The sequence below is a fragment of the Mytilinidion resinicola genome (assembly GCF_010093595.1).
Source record: "Mytilinidion resinicola strain CBS 304.34 unplaced genomic scaffold BDZ99scaffold_26, whole genome shotgun sequence".
Lineage (NCBI taxonomy): Eukaryota > Fungi > Ascomycota > Dothideomycetes > Mytilinidiales > Mytilinidiaceae > Mytilinidion > Mytilinidion resinicola.
In genome coordinates, this window is record NW_022985462.1 from 401,241 (window position 1) to 417,870 (window position 16,630).

The 16,630-nt window shown below is 45.8% G+C and overlaps 3 protein-coding genes across 3 annotated transcripts; 1 reads left to right on the forward strand and 2 right to left on the reverse strand.

Moving 5' to 3' along the window:
• The first annotated feature begins 823 nt into the window (after positions 1-823).
• On the forward strand, positions 824-3,933 carry BDZ99DRAFT_427029 (galactose oxidase). Its single transcript, XM_033717143.1, has 2 exons — positions 824-2,248; positions 2,303-3,933. The coding sequence occupies exons 1-2, from the start codon at positions 1,144-1,146 to the stop codon at positions 3,682-3,684; spliced, it is 2,487 nt and encodes an 828-aa protein (XP_033570565.1). The 5' UTR covers positions 824-1,143; the 3' UTR covers positions 3,685-3,933.
• Positions 3,934-5,212: 1,279 nt separating this feature from the next.
• On the reverse strand, positions 5,213-6,692 carry BDZ99DRAFT_576080 (uncharacterized protein). Its single transcript, XM_033728534.1, has 2 exons — positions 6,592-6,692; positions 5,213-6,541 (listed from the first exon to the last, which is right to left on the reverse strand). The coding sequence occupies exons 1-2, from the start codon at positions 6,686-6,688 to the stop codon at positions 5,565-5,567; spliced, it is 1,074 nt and encodes a 357-aa protein (XP_033570566.1). The 5' UTR covers positions 6,689-6,692; the 3' UTR covers positions 5,213-5,564.
• Positions 6,693-7,997: 1,305 nt separating this feature from the next.
• On the reverse strand, positions 7,998-9,756 carry BDZ99DRAFT_482015 (uncharacterized protein; the record flags this gene model as incomplete). The annotated part of the gene is made up of 6 exons (XM_033722455.1): positions 7,998-8,168; positions 8,420-8,636; positions 8,934-8,960; positions 9,005-9,026; positions 9,254-9,652; positions 9,711-9,756. 6 exons carry the CDS (start codon positions 9,754-9,756, stop codon positions 7,998-8,000), a joined length of 882 nt encoding a protein of 293 aa, XP_033570567.1.
• Positions 9,757-16,630: the final 6,874 nt, after the last annotated feature.

The following is a 16,630-nucleotide window of genomic DNA, read 5'->3' on the forward strand; positions in this document are numbered from 1 at the left end:
ATTCTCACTTGCACAGAATGCGAAACCTGTGACGGCTACTCTTCCGGCAGGAGGAGTGGAAACAGGTAGGTAGGCAGGCAGAGATGTCGTTTGAAGTAAAGGTGGCTGGGTGTTTTCTTCGCCAGCCCTGGGGCCGTTCGCCCTGTGCCCCTGGCGATCGTGCCATGGGGTCCTAACGGGGGTGAGCAAGGCTGTCCTCGCTGTCCGAGGTCAGCTTCGTTGGGATAGCGTCTGCGCTAACTCCATTTCCGCAAATAGCCCAGGAATTCGGATATAAGAATCCGGGTAAGAATTTCTGGACTGCCGAGCCCTGCACGCAATCGCCGCCCCTCTTATCTCGTACCATCACCACCGTGCGCGTGTTGTCCGTGGGGCCAGCGGTCCAGCGCCACGCTTTCCTTGTTGTCGCAGCGATCGCGTGCGGTAAGTGGGCATCTCTGCATAATTCGCGCGCGCGAGCCCCTGAGGGATTCGCAATTATTCTGGGAAGGCGGACGCTGCGACGGGCGAAGCGGCTCTTAGCTCTGACGTCGGGACGAATCATGGGCCTGAGCGTGGCCCCGAATTGACATTCCCGGCCAGGCTAGACTCGAGATCCCTTTGCTCTCCAATGACGCCACGGCCCGTTAGGGAGCAGGGATGCGCGTTGCTTGAATACGAGGCGGCCGTTGATCAGGGCGCTTTCAGCATCGCCTCGAGCTCACGTCGGCCGTGGAGGGCATGGTGAGGTCGCCGGGCGCCCCTTGTTAGATGCTAATTGGGCTTCATCATGGCCGGTGGACGCACGAGGGCCGACGCACGAGGGCCAACGCCAACCACTCACCTGTGGGGTTCCCCTGACCTAAGGCTGGGCTAATGCAGAGCGTATAAGAGCGATTCGCCTCCTCCGCCTCCTCAAAAACGCCGCCCGGTCAAGCTTTACTGCGGTGCTACACTCGTTTTTCGGCATCTTCATGCACTCACACTCACTCATCCTTTTCATTTTTGCATAGCTTAAGCCCTCGTGGCTAGTCACTCGTTAATACACCTTTGCCTTCCTCGACACTCGCCGTTTGCCGATCCGGGGTAAACGCGTTAAGCTTTTCCACAATCAACAAACAGATCAGCCACCTCCACATATAGATAACGCCCATCTTCGTCCCCATGTTGGCCTCTACTTATTCCCTAATTTTTGCCCTATTCTCGGTCACGGTCGACTGTTCACCACTTCCGAAGGCACTCGTACCGCGCCTCCAGCAACTGGACGGCGAGACGGTTCCCGACAGATTTGCATTTAACGATGCCGTTCCCCTCGCCAGGACTGGGTGGACCGCGGTAGCCGACAGCATTCAGGGTGGAGATGTCGCCAACAGAGTGCTCGATGGCAATGCGAATACCCTATGGCATTCCGAGTACACTCCCGCACTCAAAGCTCTTCCTCATACCATCACCATCGACATGAAGAAGAACAACTGGATCAATGGATTCGCCTACCTGCCCCGCCAGGACTCCAGCAACAACGGCAACATCGGCCAGCACACCATCCAAGTGAGCAAGGACAATACCAACTGGCAACAAGTCGCCCTTGGCACATACGGAAACACCAAACTGGAAAAGAAGACCCTGTTCTCTTCTGTTCAAGCACGCTATGTGCGAATCACAGCTTACACGGAAGCCCAAGGAACCAACCTTGCATACACCAGCGCAGCCGAGATCAACATTCTCAGTGGGCCAGACCCAATCCTTCCCCGAGACACCTGGAAGGTCAGCGCAGACAGCGCGCAAGCTGGAAACGCGGCAGACCTAGCTATTGATGGCGACGTCGACACGAAATGGCACACCCCTTTCACCGGCGGAAACCTACCTGGCTATCCCCATACCTTCACTATTGATCAAGGTGCCGTGACAGCTGTTTCCGGCTTCAGCTACCTTCCACGACCGGATGCGTCAGGCCCCAATGGACGTGTCGGCAAATACATCATCCAATACACCAACAACACGAACACTTGGGCTGATGCTGCCTCTGGCACGTGGGTTGACGACTCCAACCCTAAGACCGTCACCTTCCCTGTGCACTGGGCACGCTACTGGCGCCTTAGGGCTCTCAGCGAGGCCGGTAATCGGGGACCCTGGGCCAGTGCCGCAGAGATCAACTTGCACGACGGCAGCTCCAAGGGTGTCAAGACACCACTACCGGCTAGCTTGGGTCAATGGTCTGAGACGATCGACTTCCCAATCGTCCCAGTTGCTGCTGCTGTGCTCAGCAATGGTAAGTTGAATAAGAAAAGAACACGATGACTGTAGCATACTAACAAGCATGTAGGCAAGGTCGTGACCTGGTCCGCACAGTGGGCAGACTCGTTCGGAGGAGGCACAGGCCAGACGCAGACTGCCATCTTCGACCCGGCGACTGGCAAGGTGTCTCAGAAGATTGTCACCAACACGAAGCACGACATGTTCTGCCCTGGTATCTCGATGACCGCTGACGGAAAGGTTGTTGTCACTGGCGGCAACGATGCTGCCAAGACAAGCATCTACACCGTCGCCAGCGACGCATGGGCCTCAGGTGCCAACATGCAGATCAAGCGTGGCTACCAGGGTCAGGCTACCCTATCTGATGGACGCATCTTCACCATCGGTGGTTCCTGGAGCGGTGGATACGGCGGCCAGGACGGAACTCCCTTCAAGAACGGAGAAATCTACAGCCCGGGCGCGAACAAGTGGACACTTCTCCCAGGCGCCAATGTCAAGAAGATCCTGACCCAGGACGCCCAAGGCCCCTTCAGAACCGACAACCACGCCTGGCTCTTCGGCTGGAAGGGTGGCTTCGCCTTCCAAGCCGGCCCATCCAAACAAATGAATTGGTTCGATATGAGAGGCGACGGTGTCACTACATCCGCTGGCAACCGTGGCGACGACAACGACGCGATGAACGGCAACGCCATCATGTACGACGCTGTGGCCGGCAAGATCCTCACCATCGGTGGTGCCAAGGACTACCAAGAGACGACTGCTACCGCCAACGCCCACATCATTACTTTGGGTGGACAAGGAGGCGCAGTTTCCGTAACCAAGCTTACCTCGATGAAGTACGCCCGCAGCTTCGCCAACAGCGTTGTTCTTCCCGACGGCAAGGTTCTCATCATGGGTGGCCAGCACTTCGCCAAGCCCTTCTCTGATGATACCGCTGTCCTGTACCCCGAGCTCTGGGACCCAGCGACTGGCAAGTTCACCGTCATGAACCCGGCCAACAACCCCCGCAACTACCACAGTGTCGGCGTGCTGCTGCCCGACGGCACCGTCTTCTCCGGTGGTGGAGGACTCTGCGGATCCTGCACATCGAACCACTTCGATGCTGAGGTCTTCAGGCCCCCGTACCTGTTCACTGCCTCTGGCGCTCTGGCTACTCGCCCGACCATCACCAAGGTCTCGGCTACCACTGTTACCGTTGGTGACAAGATCCAGATCACCACTGGTGGCACCGTCACCAGCTTCTCGCTAATACGCATGGGCTCGGCGACGCACTCGATCAACACTGACCAGCGCCGCATTCCCCTGACACCCACCAAGACCGCAAGCGGGTACCAGATCACTGTGCCTGGAGATTCGGGTATCGCGCTGCCCGGTTCGTGGATGTTGTTCGCGATCCAGAATGGCGTTCCCAGCGTGGCTAAGACGATCTTGATCAAGGCCAAACCGATTTGAGGGTTTAAAGGGGTAATTATGGATTGGGGCATGACATGGTTCGGAGGCTTTTCCGAAAGTGTTAATTCTAATGCGTCTACGCACGCGAGATAAACGGTTGAATGTACAATGCTGCTTGGTTAAAATAATAAGTAGTAATTAATTCGAAGGTCAAAATCAACCATAGAGTTCTATGCACTGCCTTTTTGAGCGATGGAGGACGTCGAGGTAAGGTTTAGGTTAGCCGTTCTGTACTACCTTGTTACATGTGCTGTACAACCTTCACGCCTTGGCAATTCTTCCACCCTGGGGCCGCGGGTTACACAAGTACTTTTCTTCTCGTCTAGACCCTCCAAGATCTCTCTTCTCGTCAGCATCCTCCAGCCTAAACACCCCTTCCAACCCCGACTCCCTTCATCCCCTTTTTATCACTCCCCACTACCCTCCCAAATCCTCAACACATCTTTAATCCTCTTCGCAATTGGCCCCTTTCCAGCCCGCCTCTCAACTGCCCCCGAGCCTACCACATGCCCTCCCATCTCCATCCACATTCCCAACTCCTCCCCAGCACCATCGCTGCCGCCCTCACCACTACCACTCCTTCCACCCTCAATGCGTAAGATTGCCACCGCCTTCCAGACATCGCCCTTCTGCCGCTCCAGCTGCTCAACATCCGCCTTCAGCCCCTCTATCTCGACGTCGAGGTCTAACATGTGGTGAATAAGGTCTTGGTGCGTAGCGGAGGCCTCAGTAGTCAGGTTGTAAGCATTCAGGAAGGTGCTGAGGGTGATGTGAGAGAAGAGGATGGGGAGGAGCTGCGTTGCAGTGTGTCAGACAGGTTGGTTTCGCAGCATGCTCAGGGCGATGATTAGGGATAGGCGAGGCTGAGATCGGTGGCGGTGCGACGGGCGGAGGGCGGCAGAGAGGGAAGGCATGGGGGTGGTTGCGCGTTGCTTCGTGGGGGGTGGGGTTTGGGGGGTTGGCTTTTTTCTGGTGGTGGGGAGGTTTCGATAGGAGCTTGTCTGGCTAGCATACGTGGATTATTTATGCGCTCGGTGTTAAGGGTTGCTGGCATGGTGAGGCTTGAGGATCTAGTATGGCTGGGTTGAAAGCAAACAACCAGCATTTCGTTGGTACGCTCGCGTTTGCTCATCTTGGGTATACTATGTGCGGGTATTGTAATCATCATTTGAATCAAGGCAACGAGACCATGCATCAATCTTTTCCATCTTTGATTTTCGTAGCTCTCATCGGAAGATCTTTTACTCCCATTTGTGGTTTCTTATTACTATCTATTTCTATTCTTCTCTCTCTCTCCATCTCTCTCTCTCTCTCTCTCTGAAAAAAAGAAACTCGTGAAGATATCTTTCCCTTTGTAAACGCCACCTCATAAACTAACAAGAGAATACTACGAATCGATCCTCAGATGATTGGGCCTCCTCCATTCGCCGCTCTCGACTTGCGAGTTCCCACAACCATCACGCCAGCCAGGTCGCAAAGGAACTTCCTTCCGGGGGGGGGGGGGGGGGGGGGGGGGGTGGTATTGCTCATGGATGTTTTCTGTATTACTATAACGGCCACTATACTACAATACTAGGTCACAAGTTTGGGCACACGGATGTACCACGACCCGGGCTTCACTCTTGCTCTCTCGATTCCACCGTAAGGAGTGCCCTAGGTAACCTGTCTTCGGTAAGTCAAAAGGCAGTCCTATCTCCACTGCGTTGACCTTTACATCGTATTCATATTTTCCAAAGCTTGTAGGGGTAACTCTAAACAGTTATAAGGAGCACTTAAACTCATGTCTTGGTACTCTACTAATCTCAATTCAGGACCATCACTCGAAACCTTAAGACACCGCTAAGATCTCGCTAGCGTTAGTGAACAGAGGAACAAGAGAATTAGCTCAGACTCCAGGCTCCAGGCTCCTCCTCATCCTCATCGCACTCATCATCTCCCCGCATCCGCCTCCACCACCTGCTCTGCTCTTCCAGCCCCGACCCATTCACCAAAAGCTTCCACTTTTCAAAAAACCACTTTGAGCACTCCCAGTTCCGCCGATCTCTGACTAGTGTCGCAGAGCGATCCCTCGTCCCCTGCGCGACACCCCACACCAGCAGGCCATCCGCCTCGATGTCATGCTTGAGCTCGCTCTCATCAAACGCCGGCGGGTCCATAGACAGCATCGTGATAACTCGATCGCGGAACACGGGAAAGGGAATCAGGTCGAGATACATGCCGTGCGGATACGAGCGCTGGAGCGGGGTTGGGGCGAGGTCCGACATGACGCTTTTGGAGAGCTCGAAGCAGGGCCGCACGCGGACCGGCCGCATGATTCCGATGCTGCTACCGCTGGCGCTGGGTGGGCTGGTAGTGTTTGAGAGGCTTGTTGTGTCTGAGTCTGACAACACGTCTGGTGGCGAAGCGGAGACTAGAGCGGTCCATTGCGCGTCAAGATACCATGGCGAGAGAAAGCTTTCGGCCTCGGCTAGCTTGAGCGGCACTCCTATGTAGAGAGCGTTTTGGATGCGCGCGGCGTAGAAGTTAAGCTTTTGAATTTGGAGGTAGTTGATATATGGTGAAGGGAGAGTAGAGCTTTGAGAGAGGTTTGATTGTGGCCGTCTTCCTCGAGAAGGACTGGGCGTACCGGTGAGGTTGCGCATAGGCGTTGGATGCTCTGCTACGAGGAGATTGAGAGATGGCGACTCGCAACCAAAGAAGTCTGATAGGCCGTATAAGGTGTCATCATGGCTTGAGGAGGAGGCCAAGTTGTATGGACCTAAGATGTTCACATCGAGATCGTCTTGGAAAGAAGGTACGCCTCCATCGATGGCAGATGGAGACGACCTTTGGACTTGTGTTGCTTTTCTCCGCTCTCCTGGACCTTTTTATCAGCAAACGCCGTATGGGCGGTCCCATAGCACGCACGATATCGACGTTGAGACTCTCGATTCTGCCTCCTTCTGCTTTCGGTAAGGACTCGATTTCGCTTTTTAGACCTCGGTGCACTGGCTGGCTCGGTCATGGCGGCTCCTTTCTGGACCATGTTCAGGAGATGGTACGTAGTTCTGCTGTATAGTGACTTATCTCCTCTGTTATACCACCCGAATGTGCACACTGCTCAATCCCCACTGCTCACGTGACCTCATGCCGCTTTGGCTGAGTTCGGCTCAGCTTCGGCTCAAGTCTGCTCCGGTCTGCTCACCCTTGCTCACCCGCTGCGGCGCAGTCTCAGATGTACCCACTAAAAATTGTCAAGGTTTAGGGAGGGGCCTCAAATCTGTCCTGGGTCATGAATTCAGGCCCTATAGTGTTTAATAAGCCCCAGGGAAAGGTCCCGTTGCATGGGGAAGCTTACCTCCTGGACCCGTTTTCGGGCCACTGTTCTATTCCTGAGCACGGACAAGTCATGACCACTATCGTTCCTTGAAATCATCTGCATCCGCATCAGGACGTTTCGAGCTACCTCTATTGTGAACCGACGAATACTCATAGCAGCTCTTTAACAGCCTCACGTCGATTCTAGTAGAAGAATATAGCAAAGGGAGCGAAACTTAGCCGTGTAGCGACTTTAATAATCACATCAATTTAAAGTTGTTATTCTAGAAGCGTGAAAGAACCCAAAGGTTATGGATTATAGATAGCAGCGGTGGTTCAGAACTGCGCATTAGTTCTTATCTCTTTCATCGAGTCTTATTAGCATTTGAAGGCAAATAGCATAGGCAACTTTCCTGAGAACATGATCGTCCTCAGTTATTGTCTTAGTACGTCACCGTCTTGCGAGCATGTCTACCTTGAGAATACAACTGTCTCAAGACCGGCCTATCTTAAGAGCGTGACTGTCTAGAGAACGTCCTCATCTTGAGATGCTACCGTTTTAAGACCATAGCTATCTTAAGACTATAGCCGTCTTAAGAGTATGCCGTCTTAGGAACATGCCATCTTAAGAACATGCCGTCTTAAGAACATGCCGTCTTAAGAACATGCCGTCTTAGGAACGTGACTGCCTGCAGAGTAGACGAGCTAAAGCACTTTCGGTACATTATTAAAGCACGACTCGTCAATGATATCAGCGTTAGTACAAGCGAAGGCTTGAGCTGTGTGCATCTTGCAGGGATAAATAAAGGAGTTTCAACCCTCAAAAATAACCGATACGCCCGTCCCCATGTTGAGGGTCTACGGGAGATCTCTCGGAGGGTTGTTGGACTACTTTATTTTTTCCTGATTTACCGGGTTCTCAGTGGCCTTGAGAGGGGACCCTTACAGAACCAATCGCAATTCCCGTCAATCTCAAGATTGGTGTTTGAAGTAGAGGAGAGTGATCACTCTGATGACTAGCCTGGATCGAGGAAGGCAACAGTGATGGTGCGGCTGAGAAACGCCCAAGAGTGCTCACTTCTTGGTGAACGCAAAGTCGCGTAAGAGAAAATATTTGAGCTTGAAGGCGCCCTTGACGCGTGGTTCATACCGCCCAGCTCATTTTGCTCTTTTTTATCCTCAGGAAGCTAATCAGCGTCAAGGACTTTGCATGTATGATGGCGCGGCTCCGTTTTGGGGCGTCGTGTCGTCTCGATGCCTTCTTCTTCGCAGTTACGCAATCCAAAATTGTGACTATGTCCGACACGCCACAATTTCTGCAGCAACACGCCTGCGTCCGGCAATGCATCTGGCAATACGGCTACTACTGCAAAGACCCATATGTCGATGCGTGCCTATGCCGAACAGACCTCGCGTCCTCCACGTCCAGTTACCTCACAAGGTGTGTAAGCAGTAAGTGCCAGGCAGTTGCTACCAAGGATGTTGGCCAGGCGGTCTCATTGTATGCGGGATACTGTAACGATGCGAGCTTTACGCCGCCGGCGGATTCTATTACAAGCCCGGGGATTAGCTCTGCCATAAGTTCAGTAACTATGGCTACAATCTCGGCAAAGGGCGGAGCGATAGCTGCAGCCAAAAGTTCGTTCGGGAACCTCCTGGGATCTTTCATAGCTATGTTGGTGGGAATAATAGTACAAACCCTAATTCCTCAAAATAGAGCCTCAAAACAACAGCTGATGCGTTTCAAGTAACTAATATGAGTTACTGTATCCTTCGAGCTATCACATCTCAGCCATGGGGTCAGCTTGAAAGGAAACTCTAGATTGAGACTGGAAAAAGTAATTGTAGCATTTGGACTCCAAGAGAAATCTTTGCCGGAATATAATTGAATGTTGACGCGGGACGTATTCAGAAACGATGAACTGGCGTCCGAGAGAGAGATTTGAGCTTACCATCGCAATTTCGTCTCCTTCTGCAACCTGTTAAACAAATATTTAAGGTTATAGGGCTATATACTGCTTACCGGTCCGTTCGCTTGTGTTGGACTAGTTAATAAGAACTTAGCGGACTCTATCCTGCAGGTTATCTTCCCAGTATATTTAGTTCAGGGGTGAAGAGAGGTGGGATTATGTTATACAGGCAATGGGCTAATTCTCTAGCTTATTCTTTAGCCCTGCCATAACCGCAGCATTAATAAACGTCGTCACGCGTGCATCTCGAACTAACGCGTTTCTACCCCTTAAGGCAGCGTAGAGCTTTGCAAAGAGCACACCAACCGCCATGAAACCGAGTGTGATCCACCCAGCCCACTGGTTGGTAATCTTTTCCCATCGTCGTCGAATTCCATCAAGAACGACATCTTCGCGCCCATAAGACACGTGGATGTGCCCGAATACGACAAGACGCGGTCGTATGTGTGCTATTTCCAGGGCCAGGAATGGGCAACCCGCGCGATGGAAATCTCTCGTGCCCAGATGCAAACGCGGAGGGCCGTGTGTGATCACGATATCTATATCTAAGGGGATCGACCAGATGTCTTCGTCCCGTGGATACTGGAATGCAGAGATGCCGTACTGTGGTGTCTGCGGGCTACCGTAGATCCGCAACGTTTTCTTGGACGGGGTGAGGGGCTTTGAGGGCTTCTTGGAAATTCGAGAAGTACAGAAGAGTCCTGGAGATATTGTACGCTGCCCCAATCTAAACCTGCGGCGGTCTTAGTCTGACCATACCGTCGCTCGGGATATTCTTGTCGGAACTTCTTGTCGAGCAGGACATCGTGATTCCCGGTAACGATAATCTTGTGCTCGTGTGGCTGCGCGGAAAGCTAGGTGAGCTAGGCTTGCACTTCGTTGAAGCTTCCGATTTCTGTGAGATCTCCGGCGTGAATTAGGATGTCCCCACGAGGAAGTTCTGGCTGGGTATTGTGTGTGTCAGACACACATACAATCCGGATGGGTGATGATTCCAGCTTTGCAGAAGGTAGTGGTTGTTGGTGGAATGGATGAAGTTTGAGCAATGATGTGGCGAGGTTATTCTACTTAGTCGCTGGCCAGGGAGCTTGATGACTCGCGGAGAAGCAGATTTTGAGGAAGCCATAGGGACAGCGTAGGGAGAGAGGACGATTGGGTACGCCGGAGAAGCCTGGGTACCTATATACCGGTGCGTGTCGTTCCCCCACTAGGACGTGGCATGACGGGTAGATAAAAGATGAAAGAGGTGGGCGCCATAGAGGAGGTCTATTTTCGGCGAGAGTCACGTGGCCCCGATGAAACTCGACATCACGGCTTCCACTCCGCATCACCAGCTGAGTTCTGAGTGAGGATGGAGGTGAAACAATGCATTGAACGAGGTAAGTGATGTATTGGTTGAGCATCTATATAGGCTACGTACGCCGTATATATACTCTGTATGTGTGGAGGCTTACGTAGCCGTACCGTAGAACTGTGTGGGCTAAGTATAGGAACCGTGTTCTATATCAAGGTAGCCGAGCTAACCGTACCATACTCCGTAGGCTAGCTGGCTAAGAATACGTACTCCGTCAGTATATGTAGTGATGGAGGGGGGCAGTATGCGATGGAAAACAGGGCCTGTAAGGTGCGATTTTGATGGGTGTGGCATTACAAGGGGCCTGCGAGCACTGTATGTAGCTATATAGCATATAGCTCACGTACAAGCTCACTTAAGGGCTTGAAAATATCATAATCTCGGACGAATATCCCTTATATGCGTCGGCTAAGCGTCGGCTTAGGTGATCTGGCCAATCAGAGCGTGGCGTTAAGTAGGGGGAGGGGGGGTGGTGTACGTAGCAATATAGGGGTGGTGTAGTTAGCATTAGGGGGTGGTGGGATTAGCAGCGGCCTAATAAATTTGTTTTCTTCGATAATTATCACTAAGAGACACAGACAGATACATCTACCCACTTGGATCGTAATCGATGGTTATAGTTGTTGTGGTATAGCTCCTCCAATGTACCAAAAACTGGTGATTTTGATGTTCCTCGCCTCGCGTAGCTGGTGAGGTCCGGAATATGCACTTGGCCGCGCCCCTTGTAACATCTTGGTGTTGAGCCTCAATAGCCCAACATATGGGCTCTATGAGGGTAGCGTCAAGTACGGCTAGGGGGTTGGAGCGCACATAGTAATCATGACTGCAGACGTTGTAGATAATTGGGGAGATGGCAGAGTAGCGGTCCGGGAACCTCGGCCTTTGGAGGATCTGCCGCATTTGATGGCCACGAGGGAAGTGTCGCCGTTTTGAAATGGCGACGATGATTCACACTCCACTTACCTAGATAAGCATTTTACCAAAGACAAGCAAGTGCAGCCCCTTGTAGTAATTCATCGAAATTGATTTGCGACACTACCAATAACTTTGGTTTAATTGTCATAACGTATTCCACAAGCGAGCCGTCCACTTCATCACAAAAACGCGACGCGTCAACTTCCAACCACCATGCGTCGACAACACAACGTGCAATCAATACAAAATGAAGGTCGAATATGCATGGCTATCGCAGCAATCAATCAGCAGCAATTTAAAAGCGAACGGCGCGCTATTACGACATATAACGTACCCAGAAGCACACTTCGAGATCGACGCGCTGGAACGACCCCACGACGCGATTCTGAGCCTAATTCGAAGAAGCTTTCCAAGCTGGAGGAATCAGTTGTTGTTCAACATATACTCGACCTGGATTCGCGAGGATTTCCGCCCAACCTGCATGCTGTACGAGAGATGGCCAACAAATTGCTCGCCGAGCGCGCCGCCGGCCACGTTGGCAAGAACTGGCTAGAGAACTTTGTTAAGCGAACACCTAAGCTTAAAACATAATTTAATTAAAAGTATAATTATTAGAGAGCTTTATATAAGAATCTAAAGGTAATTAGCAATTAGTTTAAGCTTATGCGCAATATAAAAGCAAAGTATAGTATTCTAGATAAAAATATATATAACTTTAATAAAGCTAGCTTCTAAATAGGCGTTATTTTAACTAGCGTAGTTATAATAGGCTCTAAGCGGTGTAATTATCCAAAATTAATATAGCTAGGCAATTGCAAATAGATAATAATAATTTAAGAAGTTAATACCTATAGATAGGCTATTATAACAAGTTGTTTTTTTTATACCTTTTAAGTGTTTTATACTAAGGCAGGGTATAGGCAAGTTATTATTAGGGTGTAATAGTCTTTAAAAGGTAAGGCAATAATTAATTAAGGTCTAAAACAGGGTTATTACTTCTAATAGGTAGTATTAAAGTTTTAAGTTAAATATAAGGTTTCTATCTATATAAAGGAGCGTCCCTTTATATAAAAGCTCCGTTCTAAAAAACCTTTTACTTATATAGCTTGCAGCCTCGAGCTCCTTAAGCTGCTCCCTTAGCTTATAGCCTTAAGCCCCTTAAGCGCTCGCCTAGCTTGCTCCCTTAAGCCTTTTAAGCTATTATATAACCCTGTTTTTATAATATCCTATTCTTAGATTATTTCTATTTACTAGTAGTTTATAGGGGAATCTAGGATCCCTATACGTTCTATATATAACCCTTTTAGTCCTGTAACCTAGTTCTGCGTAATTAGTTTTATCTACTTACTTATCTCCGTAAGTACCTCTGCGCTCGGGTTGTTTATATTACGGGTTGTAATAGCTATCCCGCTATTTATTATTTTTTTAGGTAAGTACTACCTTTCTATATAGTATAAAGGTAATAATATACTACTAAACTAGGTTATAGCAGTAAGTAATAATAGCTAGATAATAAATAAGCTTAGTATTACCTAGCTATAGTATTTTAATAAGTATATAAAGGATCGCACTATAGGTATATATTAGTATTACAACCCGTAATATAAATAACCCGAGCGTAAAGGCACTTACGGAGATAAGTAAGCAGATAAAACTAATTATACAGAACTAGGTTACGGGACTAAAAGGGTTATATATAGAACGTATAGGGATTCTGGATTCCTTTATAGACTGCTAGTAGATAGGAATAATCTAAGAATAGAATATTATAAGAACAGGGTTATATAATAGCTTAAAAGGCTTAAAAAAGCGAGCTAGGCGAGCGCTTAAGGGGCTTAAGGCTGCGAGCTAAGGGAGTAGCTTAAGGAGCTTAAGGCTATAAGCTATATAAGTAAAAGGTTTTTTAGAACAGAGCTTTTATATAAAGGGACGCTTCTTTATATAAATAGGAACCTTATATTTAACTTAAGACTTTAATACTACTTATTAGAAGTAATAACCCTATTTTAGACCTTAATTAATTATTACCTTACTTTTTAAAGACTATTACACCCTAATAACAACTTACCTATACCCTGCCTTAGTATAAAACACTTAAAAGGTATAGAAAAGACAACCTATTATAATTAGCTGCTAATTATTAATAGCTATAAAAGCTACTGCTTACTTAAATTTAAAAAGATTTATAAAAAAAATAATATTATTACTCTTTATATACCAGCGCATTTATTACACCTACTGCAGCTGCTTAATATTAGCTGCTTTGCGCTGTTAAAAAAGGTATACAGGCGCTAAATTAAGAACTTAATACGCTACTATATTAACTATATTATAAAGCTAAAGTTTTTGCTAGTATTTAAAGCAGCCTTCTATAACTTAATTATAAAAAGTAATATTTGCGCAGGCTTTTAAAGCGCAGGCCTTATACTACTTAATCTAGAGGTAGTGCTTTTAAAGCTTAATATTTAGCTTTATATACTATTACCTTCTGCTATAGTAGAAGCTTAATATAATAGGTTGTTTTTTCTATACCTTCTAAGTATTTTATACTAAGGCAGGGTATAGGTAAGTTGTTATTAGGGTGCAATAGTTTTTAAAAGGTAAGGTAATAATTAATTAAGGTCTAAAACGGGGTTATTACTTCTAATAGATAGTATTAAAGTTTTAAGTTAAATATAAGGTTCCTATTTATATAAAGGAGCGTCCCTTTATATAAAAGCTCTATTTTAAGAAACCTTTTACTTATATAGCTTATAGCCTTAAGCCCCTTAAGCGCTCGCCTAGCTCGCTTTCTTAAGCCTTTTAAGCTATTATATAACCCTATTTTTATAATATCCTATTCTTAGATTATTCCTATCTACTAGCAGTTTATAAGGGAATCTAGGATCCCTATATATCCTATATATAACCCTTTTAGCTCTGTAACCTAGTTCTATATAATTAGTTTTATCTACTTATTTATTTCTATAAGTACCTCTGCGCTTAGGTTGTTTATATTACGGGTTATAATACTTACTCCCTTTTCTAAGGCTTTCGGCCCGAAAGTATTTCCGTGGTAGGGTTTTAGATAAGTAGCTGGCGATGCCCTATTTATTAGGCTATTATTATACTATTCTATTTTTTTCTTTATAATATCCAATACTTTAAAAGCTAAGAAATAAAAAAGTTATTTTATGCTTACTAATTATATTAACGCGTCTGGTTTAAAAGTTATACCTTATTCCTAGTATAAGTTTTAGAGTTTATTATATATAGTTTCTATATCTAACTCGGATTATTATACCGCCTACGTTCGGGCGCAATAATTAAACTATAATATTGCTGGTATCTTAGCAGCTGCCTATAAGCTATTATAATCTACTATTGCTTATAACTATATTTTAGCTAACTTTTCTAGGGCGGAAGCTAGCCTATAAAAAGGATAAACTTTATTATAAGAAGTTAAAAACTTATATAACCCTAAAAGCGGCTATAGTAAAGCTAGATTACCTGGATTTTTAAAAGGAGCTATTACGTAAGCGTGGTAAGGAGATAATATATTATAGTTTTAAGATTCTAGAAGAGCTTAAGGAAAATAATTAAAAGAAGGCTAAGTAGAAAAAATAAGAGCGTGCTAAGCAGAAAGGCTTGCCTTCTACCTTAGGAACTATTAGGTATTCTTTTTTCTCTCTAGGTGTGCTAGGCACTGCCAGCCGTTTATTCTATTACTATATATTCTAATTATATAGTAGTAGTATTCCTTCTCCAGGTTTCTTTAATCCTTTCTAGTTAGATAGTATACTATTGCTATTTTTTTAGGCTATTCTAGATTCTAGCAGTAGAACTGCTATAGGAGTTTCTAATAGTTTACTAAACTTTTAACCGGTTCCTATATATTTTTAGAGGTGCTGTATCCTTTCCACTTAATTAGGTACTTCTTTTACTAACTATACTATTAGGAATCTAGGATTTACTTAACCTTATATTTATTATTATTGTCGACCTCTATATTATTTTCTAGCTTAGCGTTTAGTAGTGCGGGTTTTAGTAGTAATATATAGAAAACCGGGTATATTTTCATCTTATTAGGCAGCCTAAGCTTATAGTTTACTAGGCTAATAATATCCTATATTTTAAATAGTCTAATCTTAATATAGTTTAACTTTATACTTAGTTATTTTATTTTAATATTTTTGCAGAGTAGGTAGACTCTATCTCCCCTTTTAAAGGTTAGTATAATACTTTAATATTAGTTGTAATATCTTGCTAACCTTAGTATTAGGAATTAGATATCTATTAAAAGCTGCCTTTATAGCTCTTTAATATTTTTAACTAATAGCAGTGCCTTCTAGGCCTTTATACTATTAAGTTAGGGTTTTTAATATACTTCTAGATCGAAACTATAGTTTATAAAAAAGGGTAATACCTTTATTAACTCTATAGATATACTATTATAGGCAAACTAGGCTATTAGTAGTAGCAATACCTAATTATCCTGCCTGTAATTAATATAGTATTATAGGTACTATTCTAAAGTCTAATTAAGCTTTTCCGTTTACCTATCCGTCTAAAGGTAAAACACTATAGAAAGCTTATACTTTGTCCCTAGTTATACGGTAAGGGTTTACTAGAATTTTAATATAAAAAGCTTGTCTTAGTCTGAAATTATTTCCTGGGGTAGCCTATAGTTGCTAATAATATACTTTAAAAAAGCGTAGGCCAGATCTTCTGCTATTAATACTTTTTAGTAAAGGATAAAGTATATATATTTAGTTAGTCGGTCCGTAACTACTAATATTGCGTTGTACTTTATATTTATTATAGGTTTAATAGACTATAGTAGCTTAACTATAAAGTTCTATATAATAGATTTCTATACTTTTTCCGGTATAGAGGGACTCTTTATTAGTCCGTATAGTGCGTGTTATACTAACTTATTTTTTATACACTTATATTTATATATAATTTTCTCTGTTAATTTCCGGAGTCTAGGAAAGTAGAATATTCTTACAACTTTTTCCCGTGTTTTTTCCACTTCCTAGTGCCTGTATACTAGTATACTATAGAATTCCTTAATAAGCTTTTTTTATAAAGTTTTAGGTATAAATATCTTATCCTGTAAGGTAATAATACTATTCTAGATTTCTCCGCGTCCCTAGTTTATAGGTTCTAGGCGCAAGCTTTGCTAGTTATAACCTGCTAAATCCCGGCTTTCTTAATTTACCTTCTATACTGCCTTAATTTATTTATACTACTTATTATCTTTAGACCTATAAGCAACTACTGCTTATATATAGTTAAATTTAAGGGTTTCCGGACTGGTTTCCTTAAGTATAGGTTGCCTAGTTTTCTTAGTTCCTTCTATATAGTCCGGCCTTCTGCTAAGTATATCTATATAAGTATTTTTAGATCTTTTTTAGTACGTAATCTT